This window comes from Cucumis sativus, chromosome 6 (assembly GCF_000004075.3).
Source record: "Cucumis sativus cultivar 9930 chromosome 6, Cucumber_9930_V3, whole genome shotgun sequence".
Taxonomy (NCBI): domain Eukaryota; kingdom Viridiplantae; phylum Streptophyta; class Magnoliopsida; order Cucurbitales; family Cucurbitaceae; genus Cucumis; species Cucumis sativus.
The window spans coordinates 5,574,903-5,600,389 of NC_026660.2; the positions used below are offsets into that span (position 1 = coordinate 5,574,903).

At 32.2% G+C, this 25,487-nt stretch overlaps 4 protein-coding genes across 4 annotated transcripts; all 4 read right to left on the reverse strand.

The window, feature by feature from the left end:
• Window positions 1-594: 594 nt before the first annotated feature.
• On the reverse strand, window positions 595-6,445 carry LOC101214568. The gene is made up of 4 exons (XM_004144986.3): window positions 4,710-6,445; window positions 4,023-4,331; window positions 3,383-3,474; window positions 595-1,895 (listed from the first exon to the last, which is right to left on the reverse strand). The coding sequence occupies exons 1-4, from the start codon at window positions 5,661-5,663 to the stop codon at window positions 1,022-1,024; spliced, it is 2,229 nt and encodes a 742-aa protein (XP_004145034.1). The 5' UTR covers window positions 5,664-6,445; the 3' UTR covers window positions 595-1,021.
• Window positions 6,446-11,936: 5,491 nt separating this feature from the next.
• Window positions 11,937-14,194, reverse strand: LOC101215123 (60S ribosomal protein L38). Its single transcript, XM_011658427.2, has 3 exons — window positions 14,036-14,194; window positions 13,503-13,686; window positions 11,937-12,170 (listed from the first exon to the last, which is right to left on the reverse strand). Exons 1-3 carry the CDS (start codon window positions 14,036-14,038, stop codon window positions 12,148-12,150), a joined length of 210 nt encoding a protein of 69 aa, XP_011656729.1. The 5' UTR covers window positions 14,039-14,194; the 3' UTR covers window positions 11,937-12,147.
• An 839-nt stretch (window positions 14,195-15,033) lies between these two features.
• LOC101214814 (60S ribosomal protein L38) lies at window positions 15,034-17,013 on the reverse strand. The gene is made up of 3 exons (XM_004144987.3): window positions 16,887-17,013; window positions 16,354-16,537; window positions 15,034-15,325 (listed from the first exon to the last, which is right to left on the reverse strand). Exons 1-3 carry the CDS (start codon window positions 16,887-16,889, stop codon window positions 15,303-15,305), a joined length of 210 nt encoding a protein of 69 aa, XP_004145035.1. The 5' UTR covers window positions 16,890-17,013; the 3' UTR covers window positions 15,034-15,302.
• A 5,921-nt stretch (window positions 17,014-22,934) lies between these two features.
• LOC101206730 (protein SHORT-ROOT) lies at window positions 22,935-24,945 on the reverse strand. The gene is made up of 2 exons (XM_004153165.3): window positions 24,422-24,945; window positions 22,935-23,937 (listed from the first exon to the last, which is right to left on the reverse strand). Exons 1-2 carry the CDS (start codon window positions 24,884-24,886, stop codon window positions 23,023-23,025), a joined length of 1,380 nt encoding a protein of 459 aa, XP_004153213.1. The 5' UTR covers window positions 24,887-24,945; the 3' UTR covers window positions 22,935-23,022.
• Between the last annotated feature and the right edge of the window lie 542 nt (window positions 24,946-25,487).

Here is a 25,487-nt window from a genome sequence, read left to right on the forward strand (position 1 = left end):
TAAGGAAGGTTGTAAAATTACCATTTCAGACCCGCTTCGTTTAATGCAACTTTTTACTTCAACGGCGTGATGAAGGGCTAGAGCGTAATCTGCCACCGAAAATTAAAATAAAACGTTGGTTTTTTATGGATATTTGTGAAAAGTTTATGAACGTTTTATTATTTTCTTACATTAGGGAAATCTTGTTTTTTTTTTTTTTTTTTTTGTATTTTCTATAGATTTTTCCACGAAAATATCAATTTATCTTTTATATTAAACTTAAAAATATGGATGAAAATATGAAAATGTCAATAGAAATTTAATATTATGGGCTTAGCTTAGGTTTCAATTTCTCGAGTAAAAAAATCATGTTTTTCTCATTAATATAAAATCTATACCTTTTTAACCATTTTTTTTTTTAATTTTCACCAACCTTTTATAGTGGTTAAGCAAATACTTTTAATTTCGTTCTCAATTTTTTAACCTAAAGCAACGAGTCTCACTCTTTGTTCATTGTTCATTAGAAAATCAGAAACGTACCTACATAAGTAAAAGAATCACGGTTAAAGATTAAGGACAACACATTACTAAGACCACCCAGGTTAAAATAACAACTTTTCAAGGAATTACTACTACCCTCCCTTAAGAATTGGATGTTCAAAATGTTCAGATCAATGACATATAATGCATACAATAAATGAGAGAGAAAGAAGAGCTGATGTACTAAAACAAATAGAATAAATTATCTGCTTCTTCAGGAACATCAATATGCACTCTCACTAACAACAGGATGTACAATTGACTATATGTGTAAAAAGCTGAACTGAACAAACCCAGGTTTGTATAAATCAAATCCCATAAGTTAAAAAGAAGAAAATAGAAGGGTAACCGTAATCTAACTCCTTAATCCTTCCTTACCAGTAATAGCCACTTTTCATCTATGACACGAACCGATGCAGAAGCTATGTACATGATTTAATGCTTGAGATCGAACTCGGTGAAGAATTCATGTTAAGATCAAACCAACATCAATCTTTGACAGTCACCTTCTTGTTTTTGTTTCGGTTGCTTGTATTTGCTGTGGTGGTGGCTGTGATCCCCCACCAAGTGCAGCGGCTGCAGACTCGACGTGCATGAGAAGATATTCATAGATCTTCTTCCTCAGCCTGTCGATTGTTTCAGTTGAAATGTGAGTGGTGTCTCCTTCGTCCTTGTTAGAAGCTATGCCATCTAACCAGTCGTTTACACTCTTCAGCTGTGTCAATATTCCTGCTAATTGTCCATTATCTGACAAGGCTGCGGTGTCGACCCCGGCATCCAAAAACCTTTCCATGAATGTCAAGAACCAGTCCTGGGATTGCAGCCGTAACATCTCGGCCAAGTCGACTGCTTCGTTGAGGCCGTTTCCTCTGATCCATTCTGGTGGAGGTTGGGGCTGCACCTTCTGACCGAGTGTCGCTCCGTCCTTCGTTCGACTTGGATTTCCTGATCCAATAGGTTTAGAGCTTATCATTTGGCGGATTTTCCCTTGGGATTTTGACGAGCTGTTCTTAGATGAGTTTTCTAAAACCACAATAGGCTGATTTGCAGAAGCACTCTTTTGGTTTTGAGATAGAGATAAGGGCAGGTTTAGAGCCGAGGGTGGATCACGGCTGTATACTGCAAAAGATGAAAGGTTAGTGGCTAAAGCCGCCTGGACCCAAGCAGATGCCTGTTTTCTCGCCATTGATGTGACCTTCAATGTTTCTTCTGAAGCGGTTTCTTCGCTCTCATTGGTTGAACCAGAGAGACAAGTTTTCGAAAGAGATTCAGCTACCATGTGAGCATTGGTAAGGCTCGCATGAAGGGTCAAAAACTGTTCTACTGCAGGCTGTGGATTGTCTTCTTTGGCAGCAGTATTTAACTCGGAAAATATACTGCAAAAGAAAGAACGTAAGCCAACAGAAGAGTGTTCCAACAAAATAAAATAAAATAAAACTGAACACAGCTGAAATCATGGAGAAAACTTAAGATAAAATCAGTGGGAAAGTATCTAATTTTCAAGCACCTGACTAATTGCTTACAATCAGACCCATCCATCTACCGGAACTTTTCTTCTTATTGAAAAAATACAAGGAGATGGACACATACAACATGTCCGGCCAAGAAACCGAGCATGCATTGAAAAGAAGTTCTTAAGTTAAACCATATGACAATGCTCAGCATCTGGATGTGACTTTTTTACCAATACTTATCTACTTCCTTCCCCCCCCCAAAAAAAAAATAATTAGGAATTGTTAGTGCTATAACTTGGGACATGCTCTTTGGGTCAGAACTTGAAAGTTATTGACGCATTGCTCTAACTATGAAATTTAATCAGAGACCAAAGACCAAACAACTTCAGATCAACATAACCATGTAGTTGGTAAAAATGATATTTAGGAGCCTTTGGCCCCAGCCAGCATTCACCACCCCACTATTGTTGCCATCGGCATTGCTAACTGACAGTGGTTGCTTCCACCTTCTGACAACTAATTATAAAGAAATATCTTTCCATAGTTTTCCACATCCATTTCTTGGGTAAAGAAAGTAAAAATTACACACAATTTCCATCCATTTCTAGTGGAAGTATTTCCAATATTAAAAAAATTGACATTTAGATATCAGTATACAATCAGAATAGAAAAAATTGAAAAGCGTAAGACAAAATAAAATTTTAAAGCTTTTGTAACCACTAACCATATAAGACTCCTTTGAATTTATTCATTAGTATTACTAACCAGATAGAACTCCTTTGAATTTAATCAGTCATTCATTATTGTTATAATTATTTTTAAGAAACCGACTTTCATGGAGAGAAATAAAAGAATATATGAGGACATACAAAAAACAAGTCCAGAAAAGGGGTCCACATACTAATTACAGAAACGGACTCCAAACCAAGAAGATCAAAGCAAGTTCATAATTAATAAAATGTTGGGTAATAGACACCCATAATGATGCATCCTATGGGACTGAAAGTAATTTTTAAGACAGGAAACCAAGTCAAAGTTAATTGCAATTCACGCTTAATATGTCCAAACAAGAAATAAGTCCAACTTCAGTCACCAGAAAGATATTGCGGTTAATTTCATGTATTTTCGTGCCTCATTCTATAAAAAACAAATATTTACTCTTAAAAATGAAGTAATGGGGAGAAGAACCATACAGACTCATTAGAGCAAGAGCTCCAACTGAAGGTGAAAAAAAAACTATATTACCCAAAAGCTCTCTATAAACGCTGGTAAGTTCTTCAAATCCTTTCTAACCAAACGTCCTATAAATACCACTGCAGCTTTCAGCAAAAGAACTTTAGCTTGCATTTCTACAATAGAACTACAGATCAGAAAGAGATACAAGTCTTGCACTGGGTAAGCTTTCATACCTTAAACATCGTAGACAGCTCTCTGCCACTGAAGCTTCTTGAATGGCCTCTATTGCTGCTGCTTGTGCAGCATCTCTGTGTCTCATTACTTCCTATAGCGGCAGATACAGAAGAACAATGGGACGGAATAAGACAAACAGAAGACATAAAGTAACACTTGCCAATACTTTGAAATGCAAAAGGAGATCCTCCCCCTCCTCCTTCTTCTACTATTTTTCATTTTTTTCTTGTATAAGAAACTAAGTTTTCATTAAGAGAAATGAGAGGATTTTTCTAGATTCTGAAATAATGGTTGCGCTATATTGCAGAAATGTTTCTAGTTGCAATTTGTACTAAGTTGCTTATACATTGCCATACTCCTCTACTAGGGGTGTCATTGGATATAGAGGAGCTTTAAATTTCAGACATGGCTTTTGTGCTTAATTTATTGACACTTTCAATTTTAAGAAAGAAAGGGAAAATATGCTGCAGCATCAACAATGTGCAATAGAGTCAAAATTTTGAGAAAATAAGTGATTAATACAAAAAGAGAATAAATAAAGCTCATATAAACTCCCAAAACTATCTATTTGGCAGAAGAGTAACTACCAGTTAAACGAGATATATTTGGTTATCAAATATCAGATCAAAGGTTCCATACCTTTCCAAGCTTGGCGAGAGATGATGGAAGCGAAGCCCATGAAACACTCCCTTCATTCAATCTTTTATTACTAAGAGGAATCTTCACCAAGTTTCCGGGGAATCCAGCTGCATCACTTGAGGAGGATTTCCTTCCACTAGAAGATTTTTGTCTGCTTGACCTTTCCTGATTATCTAATTCTCCATTAATGGCATTCTTCTTTGAAGACGCCTGCACGCTATGATCATCTTTGGATGTCTTTCCAGGTACCTGAATCCTACTCTCCTCTCTTGATGGCAACTTGTCACTTGATGTACTTCTTCTAGGAGTCTGAAAAATATAAATAAGTTATTGACATACATAAGAGAAAGGAGAATAGGTTGAGAGGTAAACTCTGGTGAACAAATTAACAGTAGGACCGGTCCAACAAAGTAATATGTTCATTTGCTCTTTATAGAAGAAATACAATACTATACAAAAAAGAACAATAAGGCAGTAGATTTAGTAGGATCTTTTAAGCTCATCCACGTTAAGGATTTGAATTACACGCATCATTTTGCTATTCAAATACCTCAAAGGGGATTCATGGTTACAACTTACAAGCATAAATGTATGTATATGACATTTTAGCAGGACAAATAAATATTTGCCACGTAAATACAAATCAAATCCGGAACATACGATCATATTGGGAATGATAAAACTTACAGTAACCCGAGCTTCAGGCTTGGGATCAAGTTTGCTTGCTCTTAACATTGAATTATCTCTTCTTTTTGTCTCCATATTCCCTTCCCAACTCTTCCTCAGAGCCTTGGCCCCAACCTCAATGCCCTGAACTAAATGTTTGATCTGATGTCCCACTCCCATCTTCTTGGTTACAGGACTGGCTGAACGAACAGGATTCGACTTTTCAACTGCTCCTAACTTGGTTGTTCCATTAGACAATGCCTTAACCTTCCCCTGCTGCTTAATGCTATTGGCAAACTTCTCAAATGAAGAAGGCAACGAATAACAGCTCGTTGGAGATGAGGGTATCGACCGTGAATTCAATGACTTTAGTCTCGTCAGAGGCTCCTTCTTCACATCTACATTCACTGTCAATTTTGACATCTGAGACTTGGATCTACTCAAGGGAGAGGCTCTCTTATCAATCTTATCCTCCTTGACATTGCCATTGAGTCTCACAGGCGCAGATTTCTCCTTCTCCCCACCAATGCCAAGGCCTAAAACTTTTGGGGTCGGCTTCAATTTGTCCAAAGATTTTAAATTAGGATTATTGTTGAGAAACCCAGGAGAATGAGTAGCAACAATATCTTCAGGGCTCCCCACACAAGGGTGTCGACCGGGCACCGGTCGAACTCCGTGAAGAATGGGGACTGGGGAAGCAGCCTCAAGCCGTTCGACATGAATAAACTGACCCAATTGAATCTTGTCACTAAGAATCAGATCACCATGTTCATCAGGGAGTGAGACATATGTAGCATGAGAAGAATCAGAGACTTTGAGATAAAAACCTTGATTCGGTGAGAGATCGCCCCCGGCCAATGCCGGAACTATGCTCACAACTTGTAACAGTGTCGACCTGTGCTCTCCAGCAACTTTCACATCAGTGTTCATGTGCTGCAGCAGTTTGAGAAGCACTCCAGGAACAAGATTCGCCATTGTTGGACACCTTCAGAAGGCATCACTCTGAAAACCAAGCAGTATTTAAAGAAGACCCCAGAAATCTCAACCCTTTCTTCAAGAAAAATGAAGAAGAGAGAGAAAGAAGGAAGAGTTTCTTCTACCAACGGCAATGGCGAAATGTGGGGATCCAAATCAAAATAAGGAGAAATTGCAAAAATAGAAAAATGGGGGATACCCTTTAAACCCAGATTAAAATCTTTACCAAATATAAATTCAATCAAACAAAACTCCAGCAAGGAAAATGCATAGTACAGGATTCAGATTTGGTAGTTTTCACCAATTGCTACCTCAAAAATGAACACACAGTTCATTTCAAATCAGGAGAAAAACAAGAAAACCCCAAACGAGATTCCTCTTAGAAGAAAAAATGATTCTCAAAAATCGATGAAGAAGCAATAGAAAGAAAGAGGGGTACAGCTATGAATAGAACAGGGAAAAACAAGAAAACTCACCAACCCAGATGAGAAAATGACTTACACATACAAACCCATTAACATTTTACACTAAAAGACACAAACAAATACTCCACTTCTCTGCAAAAACACCATGGAAAAGGGAAAAAAAAAAAAAAAAAAAGCAAAAGAAAAATTGGGAATTTCTTGAGGAATTTAAACCCCCCTTTTTTAAAAAAAGAACAAGAGTAGCTGTGTGAAGAGGTTTAGACAAAGAACATGGGGTGTAGGGATGGTGAGAAATTGAGAAATGAAATGGAAATGGAAAATCTTACAGAGAAATCAGAAAAGTAGAGAAAGAATAAATGATAGCAGGCTCAATACATGATTAAGTAGAGAAGCTGTCAGTGTCTGACACCCACCATATACATACAAATTACAACATGCAAAGTATAAAGATTTTACACAAATGTTAATCTGACCCATTATTGTTTTCTTCCCTTCCATTTCTAATGGGGGAAATCTTATTTTTCAATTTTCTTCACAAATTTGGTGTCTAAAGTTGAGTACTTACAACATTAGTATCCATTTTAGCCTAGCTTCAGTTTGATTTAGTAATCTCAAATCATTTTAAAATAGATAGTTTTTGGCAATGTAAATATAGTTCTACCGATAAAGTATTAAATATCGTCTTAATTATCTAAGATTTTATCTTTTACTTCGTGATTATTAAACTAAAAAGAAAGATAGCTTTGTTTAGAAAATGTAAGTGTCAAATTAATCTATAAAGGACTAACGATTTTATAAGTTAAAAGATATAAAGTCTCTCCTCCAATATAAACTCCTATATTATATGTTTGATAAATCTCCCACTATTAATGTTATATTTTTATTATTGAAGAAAAAGTATTTAACAAGTTTCGAATTAAATTTTATATAGAATACATACTAGAAATATAAAAGGAGTATAACGAGTATAATAAGTTGTTGAAATTTAAAAAGAGTATAATATGTTTTTTTTTTTTACATCTAAACATCTCGCCTATTCAATATACAAACTATTAAACATTATAATCTATTAAATATACATTTCAACCAACACTTAAAATAAATAAAAAGAAAATCTCATACGTAGGAAAAAGAAGTGAAACTATTTTAAAATTATAGCAAAAGAAAATACTTAAACGAAACACTCGATCACACTCGTCTGGCTCTACAATCAATTGAACTTATAATCTTTTATTTATTATTAAGACTACGTCTCCTTTTTTACCATTGGGTCAAACCATGATATGATAGTAGTTGTACGATATTTATCAAAAAAGTTATTTAGTTTAGTGGTTGTTAGTATATATATATATGTGTGTGTATATCATAAATGGACTTTTCAATGGTCTATTATTAGTACAAATAAGACTTACTAATGAAATAATAAACATAAAAAGTAGTTGATGACGTAGAAAGGAAAGAACCTAACATTGATAGGGAGAAAAAAAAATCGTTTGCTACACTGCAACAACTTTGACTTTAGATGTTAGTTTTGACCTGAAATCGTTATGGATTACAAATTCACATCGTATAATACAATTTCAAAGGATCTTTGATGACAGTTTTAAACCACCATCGAGATTTTCAACATTATATAAATAACGGTTGTGTATGATAATGCTGTTATTATTGATACTTCAACTTCTAAATTAAACATATGCTCTTAATTTCTGTTTTAAGTGCCAAAGAGAAAAAAAAGCTCAAACATACTATTCTTACCTAAACACTTGACAACAAATTGTTACCTATCAATTAATCACTTTTCTTACACTTTAACATTAAATGTTACCCATAAGATTGTGTAAAAAAAAGAATAATGGAAGAGGGAGAAAGGGATTATTCCTTTGGACAACTTAACCTAAATTAGGTCTTTCTAAATTATTGTATTTAAATTAACTTTTTTTTCTCCTTTTTGTTGGATATTCTTAAATTATAATCTTTTTTTTTTTTAATCTTAACACACAATCAATAAAATTGATTATACTCAAATCATTATTCTCTCTTTTACCTATTAAACATCAATCAATTAATAACTTGAAGTTTAAAATTTTCTTACTAATTCTACAATATTCTATAAATATATCTCAATGTTTAATCTTAATTCTAAATGGAATTGATTTTTTCAAAAGAAAGAGAATTGATTTAATGCTAATTGTTATAAATTTCTTGAAAATCAATTATTAGCAATTATTTATTTATTTACCAAATATATTGTCCACCAATAATAATCTCTTGAGATTGTAGTAGTTTAAATGTCAACTTTCAAAACAAATATAAATCCAAATTCTTAGCATAATTATTAACCAAAAATGAATGATTAGAAATATATTATTATTATTATTTCAATTTCTAATGTTTCTAATTCTTAAATTTTTGGAGTTCCTTAACCTCTCTTCCTCGACCACTCGACCAGAGAGGATAACTCTTACCGACTATATTAATTGTAGAGTCATATCCAACAAATATCATATGTATCCTTACGAGTCGAGCGCCAATCTTTCTAAAACTGAGAATGTAACTCTTTTTTTTTTAATCGTCATAATCTTTACCCACGAAGGAAGATTGTGTTGTCTACTAAAAAGTTGATTACTATGTTGGGTGCCTTCTACTCGTAACAAGGGAAGATTTGTTAGCTTAATGAAGTTTTTCTTATATATGTAAAAAAAAATCTTTATTAAATTTGGTATTTGTTTTCATTTTATCATTAAGCGCCAAAAATATCTATTCATAGACCAAAAGATTAAGAAAAGTAACAAATTTTGATTAATGACAACGCTTTTCTATTAATTATTGTTATCATCAAGCAATATATGCTCTTATCCTATCAACGAAGGCATATGACAAAACTATATAGATTTGTAGAAGTAAACATTTTATGAAGATATTAGTTGACAAAATAGCCATCGCCACTTAAACAATCCTTACTACGTTCAAATTTACTTTTTGTATATTATTTCAAATGAAGAAAAAAAAGAAATTACTCCTTACATTTTCCTTAAATTTTAAATTTCTCAAATTTATATAAAAAAGTAAATTATAATATTCACACGTCCTAGAAAAATCAAGCATAATAAAATTTATTATTTTAGTAGTTTTTTTTTCGTGGAGTGTAAATAGTTGTTACGAATAATTTAAGATTAGTAAGATAAAGTAGAGTGTTATTATTGGAATAATATTTGATTGGATGGAGAAAAGAAAAAGGTGTGAATGATTATTTAATTGACATTGGTATTTGAGTATTTTGCATATGGAGGCATGTGCTATAGTTGTTAGAGAGAAATAGATAATAGGAATAAAGAAAAGGAAATATTGGTGTCGGCTAAGAAGCAAAAGAGAGTCATATTCCCACTATATGTATATCACATTGAGAATTGCATTTACAAACGCATATAACTAAACACACCCTTATTCATATTGTTTGTATTCAATTGTTGTTTATATTAAAATGAGTCTGAAAAAGCCAAGTGGCCAACTCATATGCTTCTCTTCTTCTTCTTCTTCTTCTTCTTCTTCTTCTTTATCCTTTCACAAACTTCACTTCTTTTCTTTTATTTGTGTAAAGGCCACAAAGGTCATATGCTCACCACATCCAAACATGTGGTGCATCTATTGGTGGACCCATTCTCAACCAGCTTCTTTCACATAAACTCTTTTCTTCTTCTTCTTCTTTTTTCTTTAACTTCTAGTTTCGGAAACGAATTAGGATTCGGAATTCTAATTTCACAGTTCACAACTATCTATAGTAGTTCTATGCAACTCCTACTGACTATGCTGTTCTTACTTGTTTTGAATACTTTTTGTAAAAGTGAAAATTGTTGAATTAGGATTTCAAGTCTTGATTTGAATCTTAGACATGTGACGTTACAAATGGTATAACAGTGAATCTTCTTCTAGTAAGATGTGGTTTGGGGACGAACCAAGTAGAAGCTGAATTTAGGAGCAAACATAAACAAACCGATAATACGTTTGAATGAGAAAGATCATGAGAAACATGAAAGTATGGTTAAGAAACACTTAAAAGAAATAAACTATACCAACATGTAACTAGGTTGCACGAGAACGTTGAGTCGTCAGTTGTCGAATTAAGATTTTGAATCCTAGGCCCTTTTTTACCTTCCAATTTTATTTAATATCCTTCCGTTGCAAACAAATCTTTGGGACAACAAAAAAAGTAGGTGAAAGAGGTGTTGAGAAACGAAATGATGACGACAGTAAAAAAACAAAACATAGTAAGAATAAAGAATACACCTTAATAATTCGTCTTGTATTATTACGTAAACTATATAGAAAGTTAAACGAAAGAGCATTTATGTTAAAAAAAAAAAACTAAACCGTATTTGTATTTGTATTCGTATTTAAAGTAAAAGAATGTAACATTGAAAAACGAGAAGTGAAGAAATAATTAATTAAAACAAAACATATATAAGCATAAAGTGTTTCCTCTAAAATAACAATAACAGGAGCAAGGTCAAAGAACACAACAACAGAAAAAAAAAAGAAAAAAAGGGCAATAAATATTAAGAAAACATTGGATTAAAAAAATTGATGTGACAATGCATCTAAAATTTTCACATATTTAAACAAATTAAAAGAACAACTCATTAAAAGCCATTTTGTTAATGGCACATCTTTATGGTTACCACTTAATTAACACATTCAACACATTATTAAAGTGATATGAAAAAGTATCGTAAGATTTTAATGTAATAACTTATTATTCTATAATTAATAAGAGTATTTTATTTCTAATAATATATTAGTATTATATGATACTTGAAAAATAGGAATATTAAAGAGAAGTATTAGATGAGTTTAGAATTATATATTTTGAATGTAAAGGAATATTACTCATAAAGAAAGTAAAAAAAGAAAATAATTGAAATAGAAAAGAAAAGAAAAAAAAATGAAAAGAAAGGGTTAGTTAAGAAAAGGGACCCACTGTACTTTAAATGTCAGGTGTAGCTGCCTCCTTCTGTGGACCCGCACACACACGATTGAACCCTTCATTTATTCTATTTTACAATTTTACAACTTTTTCTATTTTTCTAATTTTAGAGATGCACGATTCCAATTATCATTATTAATTCTTTTCCAACCATTACTTTTTTCTATCTCATAAATAAACAATGTTCCAAAAAATAACATTCATAAACAATCAATATTATTATTGAGGATTGGGCTAAAAGAAGAAAAATAGCTATTATTTATTATTGCTTCTCTTCCTCCACAAACTTGAAATAAAAAGGAAGTTGATAGTTTGAACATGAAATTGTTTGATTTCCATATTCAAAGTTGTTGAAAAAGAAGGTTCATGTTCATATTGACAAGAAACACAAGTGAAACAAATGAAACGAAGAAGGCACCGTCAATTTTGAGGGGAAAAAAAAATGCTATTTTGAGGTATTTTCTCTTCATTTGGTGGGTGTTGTTTTAGAGTTTAGATTGGATTGTTACCTTTGAGACTACCTCAACAATTTAGTTAACAATAGATAGAAGGAAAGCTTGGAGAATGTTGTTAACAATAGATAAATCCTTCTTTTAAATTGAGATCTAAAACTGATGACTCCTACATTCTCACTCATATCTAGAGGTATTTCAACAAACTTGGTTCTCACTCACATGTTTATGTTTTCAAAAGAAGGTAAAAAATATTTGAAAAGGTGAGCAAACTAGGATTGCTTGAAGACAAATCCACTCAACATTGGAGTTCCTATTACCCAAGAGTTGCACCATGGTCGAACGTTTAAATCTCCCCACCATTGGACTAAAAAAAAAAATTGTTTCAAAAACTAAACGAGGAATAAAAGGGTGCATGAAGAAATTTTCCTTTTGTTGAAGATATATTTGGTGAAACATCAACTGCATAGATGAAAAACTCTGACATCCAATCTCTACCCGAAAATGAAGATAGTGTGTGGATTACTACAAGCTCAAAAATGAAATTTAAACATATGCTAAATAGTTGGAAAAAAAAAACTAGTCCTCATCCCTGTGATCACGAGAAAACTTCAACCATTCTTTCACAGATCTTGTACACTCAAACCTGCAAAAGTTGAGAAGTAAATGTCAGGTTTCGCTGTCAATATCAATTTATACTCGGGACCAAACCCATCCTCATCCCATTTTACAAAACTTATTGAGGAAAGGATTATAGAGACCTTTTTGTTGAAAAAGGTGACCATAAACAAAAACAAAGACAGGTGTTTTTATGTATACAGAACCCGCCTTTCAATGAAAAGACATGGAAGAACACACCATGATCCAGAATACTGACCCACAAAAGGTAACGCGACAGAAGGAAAGGGTGTCAGGCTGTCAGCAAAGCAGAGAAACCTAAAGAATAATTACGAAAGACTAGACCAAACTCACATCTCTACAAGATATGATCCAACTCTTCCTCCAATTTCTGACGAAGGTTGATAAAAAAACAGGGCAATAAGAAGACAACTTCCTCGAAAGCCTATCAAGAGCATTAACTTTTCAACGGATATCCTACTAGATAAAGAACGTGACCTTTTAGGTATGGTCCCATCCAATCAAAGATAAGAGAGCCATGAAATTCGTTGGTTCCCAGTTCAACAAATTACGACCCAACCCAAGTAAAAGAGAGTAGACCACTCAGAAAACACCACAGCAATTTAGCCAATAGGCTTTGTTTCTAGCTTTTAAAATATCTAATTCTAAACCCCAGGCTCGCTAGTTTTCCCACATTAACTACTTGCCACAAAAAAATCCCTCAAGAAGCAAGTCTTTTATGCATCGAATCCACCACACAAGGTCCCAAGACGGGAGGTTTCTTGGGTCATAATCTAAGGAAAAACAAACATGGGAGGAAGGGAGATAACCAACCTCACAGCCCACTAGTCAGAAATCTCTGATCTCTAAACTCCTAAAAAGTCTAAACGTCCTCTCAAGTCAAATCCCCCAAAGAAAGGTGCGTTTTAGGGACAAACACTCACCCAAATGATTTTGCCCGTCTACAGAGTCATCGAAAGCAATTTATTTTTATAGCTAAGCAGATTGAGACTAAGTAAGTGCAACAGAGATACGCAAATTTTTGTCACGAAACGTATGCGAGGAAGTAAGATGAAAATGCGAAGTTGTAGGAAAAAAAATTCACTAGGGAGAGATTAGTGAGAAGGTCTATTAATACTAATAGAGAATTTAGTAAAAGAAAAGGTGCGTTTTAGGAGATTAAAGTCAAGTTCCTTTCAGTCAAAATCAGATGATGGAAGCACATGTGAGCGCTGATAGTCGCCACAAACAAAAAATGGAACACTTCTAATCTATCAAACCATTTAAAAACACTTAAACAACATACATAGCCACTTCCAATATAGCGTTCCAATGTTTGTTATTAAGAGTGAAACCTAACCTGGTGGAAGGGATTGCTTCAACTTGTCTGCCTTCTCAGAGTCGAAAACACAAAGAGTATAAAGATATTTGGAGCATCGAACTTTGAACTTCACAACATCCTTGCTCCTCTTAATTTTCACAGAACGAGCATCCTTCCTTCTAGCAGTGAGAAGGAAATCTTTGATCTCATGAATTTGTTTCGGCTGCAAATCCAAATATGGAACAAGAAGACACAATTTGATTAATTTCAAAATAACCTAAAGCATAAGATATCCAAACGAGATGAAAACATGTACATTACGGTTATTAAATCCGCATAAACGTTTACCAACAAAAACACAAGAAACCCATAGAATTGCAACGAGAATAGAAAATTAAATGATGATATGCACCCTCACAACGTTCAACTAAATAGAACAGAAGCTAATTCAGGGCAGATAAAAAATCGGCGACAGCAAACATAAGAATTCAAAAGTAGGTTGAATCCGAAATGCATTAAGAAAATGAACAATAGAAAAAAAATTCAATCAAGGATTAGAAATTGAGAGGTACCATTTTGGTGGCAGAACAGAGACTGCCGCGTAGTTGCTGATTATGGAGGGTCAAAACCCTAACTTTGAAAGTTGTTATTTATGTAGGGATTCAATGGGAAACGAAGAAGAAGATGAAGCTGGCTTGTTCCGAACCCTAGATGGGCCGAGAATTCAATTAAGCCCAATCTAAGAAGGCCCATTTACCCATTTTATTGAAAAGAAACACGAAATTAAATAAACTTAATTGTTATCATAAAAAATAGTTAAATAATACATAATGAACGACGTCGTTCAAAGGTTTGAGAACAACATATTAATAAAAACCAAATAATATTTCATGTGTGTATATCAAAGTAAGGTTATTATAAAAAAAATGTAGCTAATAAATACACTTGTTTTTCATATATTTTGTGAAATCTTCTACTTGTTCTTTATTTTCTATATGTCATCTCTTAGTTTTTTCCTCACAGAGTAATTTAAAATTTAATGTTACGTTCAATTTTGTTAAAATAATTTTCCTCTACCTTTTTTTCTCTAATACCCTATACATTTTATAAAATATAAACGTTATATTTTATTTTACTCAATAACAATTAAAATTATAAAGGAAAATATGTCATTATCTTTATCTCTGTTATTACTCTTAAACTTTTTGTCCAATATATTTTAATATATATACATGAAAAATGAATTTCGTGTTTCAAATACTAATTAACAAATAAAACACACAAAAGATCATTATTCTTCTATGTAACAATTTAGGCAATCATTTAATTAGGTCCTCCTTAACGTAATAAACAAGGAAATGTTTCATTTTTGCTTCAGTTCATTAGAATTCCTTTTGATAACCATGGTTTTGGTTAATATGTTGAGATCGTTGTAACACATCCGTTAGCTGTTTTGGACGAGATTCAAGATGGTGCTCAAGAACTGGTGTGTGTTCAAGAAATCAACATCAAAATCCATTTACATTAAACAAAGACAAGCATTGAGGAGGATAAGAGATTTGCAATAAGGTTACTCAAGGCCTAGCCAAATCAATCAAAATCTTGATAATTTTCAAATAAAAGCTTGGGTAGCCATGATTTTAGTGAAACATCAACCCATGTAATAAACCCAGCATAAGAATTCTAAATTCCAATCAATCCACTCAAAACCGAAGATAAATATGGATTACTACAAGCTCAAATCCAATTTAAATATATTCTAAATAGTTAGGGGGAAAAAACATCATACAAAAAATCTAATTCTCATCCTTATGATCCTTCGACACTTCAACCATTCTTTCACAGATCTTGCACACTCAAACCTGTCAAAGTGCAAACATAAATGTCAGTCAATATTCAGACCAAATTCTTCCTCAGCTTAGCACCAATTTTGATTAAAGTTAAAATAACATTTTGGGATTAACTATCAAAGGTTTGGTTTTAGTCACCTTTCATAAATTTTGAAATCGAATTAGTAATTTTATGTTAGGTAGAGGATAACTTTTTTTTTTTTTTAATATAGAACTTCATAAAATGATTACAATAATTTATATTGAAGAAAATTCAATGTCAAATGTTATGATAGTAGAGCTAGAGATCTTACAATTATGAAAAAGTTGATCATAAACTAAAATAATAGACTAAAATACAAAAACTTACTAAAAATGCGAAGAATAGATTGAGACAATATTAAATGTAAGTCCTAAAATACGAGACCAAAATGGTATTCTAATATTTACCTTAACAAGAAACCATGCGTGCAAGAAGGGCACACAAAATAGTAGTTCAAGAAAAGGAATCTAAAAAGCCCCAAGAATAAACACCAATCCAAAATAATAAAGGGTTAGTTAATCGATTGATGCCCCAAGATGCTAATGGCCTACTCAGATTGCTCAACTTCAAAAAAGGTCTAAAATTTCTGTCAAGAGTCAAGTTAAATTCCCTAAAGAATGGAAAAAACAAGCCTGCCAAAGAATCTTTGCGCGTATCTAAAGGGGGTTGTAAGCGATTGATCCTTGTAGTTAAGAAGAACAATATTCGGGGAGTCCTAAAGAACAACAAAAACTTTTGTAAAGAAGTCAATGTAAGGAAGCAGGAGATTTGTAGAAGATAAAGGATTGTTAGTAAAAGAAAAGGTATGTTCAAGGAGATTAAGGATCATTTGAGCCAAAATCAGTGTTCGATATTAGCCTCTTCAATGGAAATTTGTACTCGTCGCGTACAAATTATGAAACAGTTGTAATCAATCCAACCATTGAAGAGCACTTTACCTAGCTACAGTAACAGCCATTTCCTATATATCATACTCTAAGCACATTGTAGTGTTGGTTATTAAGAAAGTAAATCTAACCTGGTGGAAGAGATTGCTTCAACTTGTCTGCCTTCTCCGAGTCGAAAACACAAAGAGTATAAAGATATTTGGAGCATCGAACTTTGAACTTCACAACATCTTTGCTCCTCTTAATTTTCACAGAACGAGCATCCTTCCTTCTAGCAGTGAGAAGGAAATCTTTGATCTCATGAATTTGTTTCGGCTGCAAATTCAAAAATGGAACAAAGAGACCGAATTTGATTACAAAATAATCCAAAGCAAAAAATATGCAAACGGCATGGAGATATGTACATAAAAGTTACTTGAATCCGCATAAACCTTAACAAAAAAAAAAAAACTCAAGAAACGCATCGAATTTCAACGTGAATAGAAAATTAGATGAGGATATGGACCGTCACAACGCTCAATAGACAGAACAGAAGCTAATTCAGGGAAGATGAAAAATCGGCGACAGCAAACATCAGAAATCAAAAGTAGGTTGAGTCATCAATGCATTAAGAATATGAACAATAAAAAAGCAATTCGATTAGGGATTAGAACTTGAGAGGTACCATTTTGGTGGCAGAACTGAGACTGCCGCTTAGTTGCTGATTGTGGAGGCTCAAAACCCTAATTTTGAAAGTTGATATTTATGCAGAGATTCAATGGGAAACAAAGAAGAAGATGAAGCTGGGCTTGTTCCCAACCCTAGATGGGCCGTCAATTAAGATAGGCCCAATCGAAGAAGGCCCATTTACCCATGCTAATAAAAACAAAATAATATTTAATGTTGTATGTATCAAAGTAAGAGTTAATAAAAAAAATGTAGCTAATAAATTGTCCACAATTATCTCTAAAACTATGTAAAAATCTCTAATTGAGGAAAGAGATGAAGATTAATAAAATTTAATTAAATAATAAATTAGAAAAAATTGGTAACTATATTTAACATTCACCCAACCAACTATAGAGAGCACTACATTCAATGATTAACTTTAATAACCATTTTAGACAACTAACTCCAACCACCAACTCTCTCATTCAATATATGATCGTTAGAGTTTGTTTGAATATAAGTTTGAAATTATTAGTTTATTATGGATAGTAGTAATATTTCATTTATGATAATTTTTTTTTGTGTTTGTTCAACTATTCCACGATTGTTGAACTATGTAGTAGGGTTGTTGATTATAAAAAAATAATAATGTTTTGTCTACATGAAATAAAATAACTATAGATAAAAGGATGTAACATATATAATTTTATGTACTAAGTTCATTAATTAAATGAATGTTAAAAATATGAGAAAATATATGTGTAGTTGAATGGTTGAATGCAAAGTTGAGGAGAAAAATAAAGAAGAAAAAACCTATAAAATTTGCAACCTTTTTAGGTTACAAAAAAAATGTATCATATATATATATACACTTGTAACTCAACTCAACTATACATTCCATATATAGACCGACTTCAAACTCAACTATTTTGAAGTTTTTTCATAGGTTCTTTGAGCTCTCCTTATATATCATCTAAACCCTCTTAAATTTTTTTTCATTGGATTCTCTAAACTCTCCTAGAGCTTTCCGTCCTCATAGATCCTCTAAGTTTTCCTAAGTTCTTTCCATTTGTACGCTAAGCTTTTCTAGGCTATGTGGCTATCCCCCATTAGTTATTTTAGGTTTTTTCACTCATGGGTGTTCTCTCTAATTAGTTCTACCATATGAGGTGTTTGAGCTTCTAGACTCTCCTCAAGGATCCCATTGAACTTATACATTAAGCTTCTAAGCTCTCTCCATGAGTCCTATTTAGCTCTCCCTTATGAGTCTTCTTAGTGTTCTCCTAAGTTCTTTGAATTCTTTTATGCTCTTTCCTTGGGTTCTCTAAGCTTTTTGTATGGATCGTCCCACTAAGCATAATCTAAGCTCCTAAGCTCTTTTCGCATTGGTCTCGTTGAGCTCCTCCTTCATAGGTCTTCTTCCTTTGAGCTCTTTTAGGCTCTCTCTCAAATGAGTCCTTTAAGCTCTACTCCAAGCTTCTAGGTTCTCTCTATGAGTCTTTTGAGTTTCTAGGCTCTTCTCATGCATATGTCTCTCTAAGCTCTCTATCATGGATTTCCTTAGCTCTTCTAGTCTTATGAGTTCTTTAAGCTCTCCCAGGCTTTTCTCATAGGCCCATCAAGTGTCCATCTTGGGTTTTCTTAACTCTCTTTACGAGTCTTTAAACTCTCTCCTATACATTCTTTCATGGGTCTCGATCTTAAGAGGCTAATCTACCCACAACGAATTCAACCATAACTTAGTGTCGTGAATTCATTCTCTTGTAATGCTTGGTTGACTTGTTAGATTTTAGGAGATTTATTTAGAAATTAACCATGGTTTTTGAGCTTAATTAAAGTTTTTTAGATCAATAATGTTTTTTTGATGTATGATTAGATGAAAATATGATTAGATTTGTGTATCATTATGACAACAAAATTAGCTCTTTTCATAAAAAAAAAAAAACGTAAGGTATAGATATTTTTTGAACTCCAAACTCCCTCTTCGACCGTGATGACAAATTATTTGCGGCCAATAATGTGGAGAAATTTAAAGTTGATAATATAGTAATTTTCGATCCCTTTCCTTCCAATCACATCATTTAACCTTTAAATACTTCGATACACTCCAAGATATACACTTGAAACATTTGTAAACATAAAATTTCTAAGAACTAAACACAATTTAGGTAGAAAAAGATGGCTATTTAAGATAGCAATATCACTATCTCAAAATCAATGGACACTTTAAAAGATTATGATCTTCCTCCATCTTTTCAAATATGGAGTAATTCTCGACTACAACTAACTCTATCATCAAACATAAATCTACGTTAAATATTTTTGGTGTTTAATAATTAATTAATTTCTCCATTACTTTTCGTATCTCTTCTTTTTCTTCCACTTCCCAGTACTTTTGTTTACCACTGGAGTTACGTTGGAAACCAAATACATTTAATATATTTGAAAACATGAAGGAACCAAAATGGTAAGAAATGATATTAACCCACAAAGCAAAGCAATACAATGTTTATTATTATTATGTAAGATGAAAAAGGTGGAAAGTGAAACGCTATAGTGTCCAACTAAAAAGCCAAAAGTAAAGGGTTTTGTTTTGCAGAGGGTATAAAAGAGAAAGGAAAGATATATATATATATATATATATATATATATATATGTATGTATTATATATACATATGATATAAATTGACAAAAGCAAAGGAAAGTTAGGAGAGAAAAAGGGGTAGGGTGGTAGTACCAATCCTTATCTAAGAGAAAGCTAGAAAAAGTTGGTTTCCCACTAAATAATGTTGGGTTAAAGGCAGTACAAATGTGTGGTAATTCAAGCAAAAATTATGCTATTCCAATCACTGGACCAAAAGGCAAACATGGGATCAAGTTGGTAGACTTGTGCTTCCCACAAAGCCTTCCCTTTGGGTCCATTTCTCCCATCTTTATGTCAACTTATTTTCAATTCCCTTTTCTCACTAATCTCTCTTCAACTTCTTCCCCTTGGACCCTAACCCTAACCCTTCCCCTCCCTTTTTTGTTCTATCAATGCCATGAACATAGTTCGACTACTTAAAATTTGTACTATTGTTGAATAAGCTGAGATTAGAAGTCCAAACATGTTCTTTAGCTAAGAAAGAAGGGAGTACTTAATCTATGTTCGACCACTCGGTTAGTAATTAAATATTGAATATGTATGGATTTCAACCTTCAAATTAACAAAAAAAAAAAAAAACAATAACAAAAGCAAACTATATATATTCCTTTTTTCTTGTTTCTTTATGACAATGTAGAAGGCGGAAGAATCAAACATTTGATCTCGAGATGATCAATAGCTCAAACTTTATATTAGTTAACCTATGTTCATGATTTTCTTTAGTATTTAATGGAGTAACTTACTAAACTTAGAATGATTTTTTTAGTACAAGAGCGGTGGGGAAAACATCTCGATCATTATGACATAGATATATATCTCAGTTTAAACTACGATCATTTTGACAACTTGAAATGACATGTGAGCAGCAAATGTTGCACTCGGTTGACAATCTCTTTTTTTAAAAAAACACATTTCCAAATTTACACCTCATTTTTATTTTTTCACTTAGAGATATTAAAGATATAAGTATGAAGTTAACAAAAAAAAAAAAAAAAACGACAATATATCATGTATTACAATCCCGAAGAGATTTGTGATTCGAATCGTCTCATCTCCTATGTATTAAGAAAATGTTAATTAAATTATTATTATTGATCTAAAATGCTTTAATTAATAGATTATATTAGATTTAATGTTATGTCAATATGTTTAGCCCCATAAAATTACATTCACACCTTAACAAGTTACAACCATATTTCAATCACTTCCTCCATTAACTAAAGGAAAAGGAAATGCAAAGAAATTCCCCCATTTTCATATGTTTGGGTCCCTAAAGGAATTGTTTTGTTGCCTTGGGCCAACTCAAGGATTATTGTGCCATAAAGTGATAAATTAGATATAACCATTCTCTCAACTATCTTTGTCTATAAAGGTTGCTTGTAAACCCATTAACTTCAAAACATTATTTAATCAATCAATAACAATGTAAGGTGCTTCAATATATATAAATATATATATTCAAAATATCATAAATGATTTGATAGGTTGAAATCATACTTCATATAGTCATTTGGAATTAAAGAATATACTAATTTGTTATAAGAAGATTTTTTTTGGTTAAAGGACAAAAACAACTAGAAATATTTTTAAATATATAACAAAATGTAAGTCTCTCTCGATATTTAAACGGTGATAAGATTAAAAGAAAAAATATCACAAGATAAAACCAAATTAAAATTATAATAAATGTTAAAGAGAGTGAAGAAGAATAGACTCTTGATTATCCAACGCGTTTTTCTCAAGGTAAATATGTTAGACCAATATGTGACAATATCAACTTTACTTTTAACTTAGTACACACCATAGTAAAATTTTGTACTAATTTTCAAACTCACAAATGAAAAATGTTAATAATTTTAAATGTGGTATCATAGGGTTTTAGAATTCAAAATAATGCTTTTTAAGGAAAACAAAAAATTCCATCTTTCTTTTTTTGCCTCCCAAAAATACTAAGGAAAAAAAAAAAGTGTTTCATCTATTATAGGTTTGAATCTCTTTCTTTCTCTCCAAATGAGGAAGAAAAAGAAAAAGCTGAATTACCAAACTGATTTGAAACATGCAAAATTGAAGAACTCAATTTTTTTGTATGATTAAAACCTCTGTTCCCAAACTTTCCCTTTTTATGACATATCAGCATTTACATTTATATATATAATTGAAGAATTATATATATATATATATATACACATTACAAACACTTGAAACCCTATTAGATCTCTCTCTTGTTCTCTCTTATATATTTGGATATGAATGTTGTTTTCCCAACTCCCAAACTGATAAATCCAACCACAAAAATTTCAATGACTTTTCACTTGCTACCTATAGCTACAAAAGAATTATAAAGTTTTGTGTATGTATGTTAAGATTTGAACCACTAACTATTTCATATATTTTCTCTAACATTTCCTCAGATTAGCCTTTGCCATGAATGTTGTATATATAGGATTAGTTGGATGATGTATCGAGATAGCCAAACCTAGATATTTCAGTTTGATATATATACTTTAAGAACAACAAATTTTGAGTTTCTTTGATATATTGTTTGTTTATTTTCTTTTTTACCTTCATTTTTCTTTGAACATTTGTAATTTCTTTTAGTAAAATCAAAAAAGAAGTTTTTCAAAAAATACTTGTTTTAGTTAAAAAAAAATTTAAGCTAATTAACTGTAATTTTGGAAACGTTTTCAAAAAAGAGATGAGAAAATTAAAAAAAAAGAAAGTGGGTAAATGAGTTTAACTTTCTTTAAACACAATGATTATCCCCATTTTAGATTTTTGCTTTAAAGAAACCAAGTGTTCTTTTGATAGCTCCTTTCTTTTGTTTCTATTTTTTAAGAAAAAGGAAATTTCAAAGCCCTAGGTCAATTTCTTTTAATAATAGTTATAATTTTTTTTTAACGTATTGAATAGATAGAACTAAAAATAAAAAATAAAAAAAGAGTTTGGGTAATCTTGAAGTATTGAAGTATTTTTGTTCTTTCATTTTTAGATTTGTTATTATATTCTTTTTTTTATATATATATATAAAAGATTAGGTTTGTTGTTCTTGATTAAATTTATATGTATGTCTATATATAAACTCCATAGAATATTCCTATTGCTAGATATAAGGTATCATAATATATAAAAAGTTGCTACACAGATGAAACTAAGCAAAGTGCATCCAATTTTGGGAATAATGTGTTTACTTTTAAAGGAAAATTTGGAGAGAAGAGAGGGTAAAAATAGTAAATGGGAGAGGCAGAAACATCCACAAACTCCATGAAAAAAAAAAGAAGAAGAAAAAACCAAGCAAAAATAAATTAGGCAACAAACACAAACCACAAAATTAAAAGCTCCCCCAAGAAAAATTGAAGAACAATATTAAAATTTGAATACAAAATCTACACAAATATATAACAATTTCATGGCTTAACTCCATACAAAAAGAAAAAGAAAACTCCTTTATATGAATATTGGTATTATGATAATAATAAATATATAAATAATGTGAATTTGTTCCATTTAATTAGGGTTTCCATGCTGAAACCCAAACCACTGGTTCTTCCTTCCATGTCAAGTAAATTCCACTTGACTCACCATCACCATTTTCTTCTTCGTCTCTGACAGCAGCCGTGGCCGGACGCAGCAACGCCCAACCAGGTTTGTACCGCTTGAGCAAAGCCTTAACATCATCCATTACATCTTCACTAAAATTAGCTGATGAAAAAAGTGCTTGTTTGAGCCTTTTTGTCCATTGCTTTCCTTTTTCTCTTCTCTCACTCCCAATTTCTTCCTCACTAATTTGATCATGATCACACCCCAAAAGCCTCACAATGCTTCTTGAACATTCTCTTTCCAAAACCAATCTCTCATTGCTTGTTGCCACAAAGCTCTCTTCCAACATCTCAAAGTAAAGAGTGTAAAATCTAAGACACTCTTCAAAGCACTTCAAAAAGTCATTTTTAGAGCTTATGAAATCAGCTTCTTCCTCTACTATTGTTAAAACTCTAGGCTTTAGTGATTTCAACATTGAAATCACATTGTTTCTTTCTTCAACTTTCACTCTTCTTAAGGCTCCAATGCAATTTATGGCAATGGCCTCACCTTCTTCTACTTTGAGGGCTTCATTTGTGAGGTCAGTTAAGTGGTCGATATTTGTTATAGGGTTGAACTCAAAGGGGACTCCCATTAGCCTTGCAAATTTCTCCATTCTTTGTCCAATTTCCTTCATTAAACACTTCACTATACTTGTTGTTGTCACCACCGTTAGCTTTAGATGTGGAGTGTCATCATTGCGTGTGGCTAGGGATTCCAGTAGGGTTGGCCACTGAGTGCAAAGGGTGTTGCTTATGTCGATGATGTGGAGTTTCGTTTCTCCCTCGAGCGCTTCGAGAATTGCACCGTTCGATGCTACATGCCCGAATGTCGTCCATGGACTTGCCTGAAAAATTAAATTAAATTCACCACGAAGTTTATAGTTTTGAGTTTAATGAGATAATTTGTCAGCCCATCAGTTATATTAGATACATACGTGTATCATATTTTCTTATAAATATAAAGCTCAAATTTCCACCGAAATCATTCTTGGTTGTATTCTCAAGAAAAAGAAATCTATCTACTCTTTTTAACTAATTGAAAATCTTTCTATTTCAACTCTAAAATCAAGTGTTGAAACTAATTTCAAACTTAGGGTAAAATATATAAGATCGAATCAAGTGCATTGGTATAACTCAATTAGGTTGACACATATCTAGTACGCTCGTCAACATAATATATAGCAAAAAAGAACTATTAAATTAGAACTAGCTAACCAAGCTCTTAATTTATTGTAGAAATTGTGAGGGTTGAAATATGGATAAAAAAGTAAAACAAGGAAAATCAATTTTTTAAAAGGTTTTTGAGTTTTAGTGGTGATTTTGACACACCTCTTGAAACTTGAGGATGAGCCTCAGGGCGGAGTCGAAGTTATGATTTTTCTCGGCGACGGCGACGAGGGTTTTGTAGCAAGTGAGGCCAGTTTCTGTGGCCCGGCAGAAGAGAGCTTGCAAGAAGTAGAAAGCCATTTTTTGATCAGAGTCACCATAAGGGGAAGCCAACTCATTCAACATCCAAAGAAAATGGTGGATTTTGTTGGAGTCCTTTTCAGAGATGGCTCTAGCACACTCCTTAAGAAGGGTGGAGGCCCATTTTCCTGTGGCAGTAGCGGTGGCAGCAGCAGCAGCAGCGGACGGAGAGTGTTCCGGTGAGTACTCGGACGAATGACTCGTGGAGCTTTGCATGTCTAAGTTGGAGAAGTGAAGATGATGAAGTTGATGATGATGACGATGATCATGGCTTTGGTTGAAGAAGCTTGTGGGGGCTTCTTTGGCTGTGAAAAAAGTTATGTCCATGCTTTCTTATGGAGAAAAAAAAAAATTAAAAGGGTGTGTGTTTGACAATTTTGGTTGAGGGAGGAAGGAGCATTCTTTTGAACCCAAAAAATAATTAAAAAAAAAAACAAAAAAAAAAAATAAAATAAATAAAAAGAACTATTTTTTTAAAAAAAATAAAAACATTATATTATATATTTATATAGGCAAGCACAAAGTTTGGTTGAGAAAAAGCTTTTGTTTAATACTTTGGCTTATGATTAAATGCATGTCTCATTCCTATACATATATTAAAATTCATATAGTATATGTTTTTCATTAATTTATTTAAACTTTATTTTATAGTCTACCAAGTCTTACATTTGTTTTTTATTTGAATTTTTACTATTTATTTAATTTCTTGTTTTTAGTCATTTAATTAAATTTTATCTCTAGATCTTTAGGTATATCAAATTGCATGGTTTTCTAATATTTATTCTTATCATATTTAAAATAATTTTTTTTATTTTATAGGTAAGTTAAATTAAATTTATTGATCTTATTTATATCTTGCGTTACAAATATTTCTAGTGTCAAATAATTTTCTAGGACTAAAATTTAAAATAAAGTTGGTGAGAATATT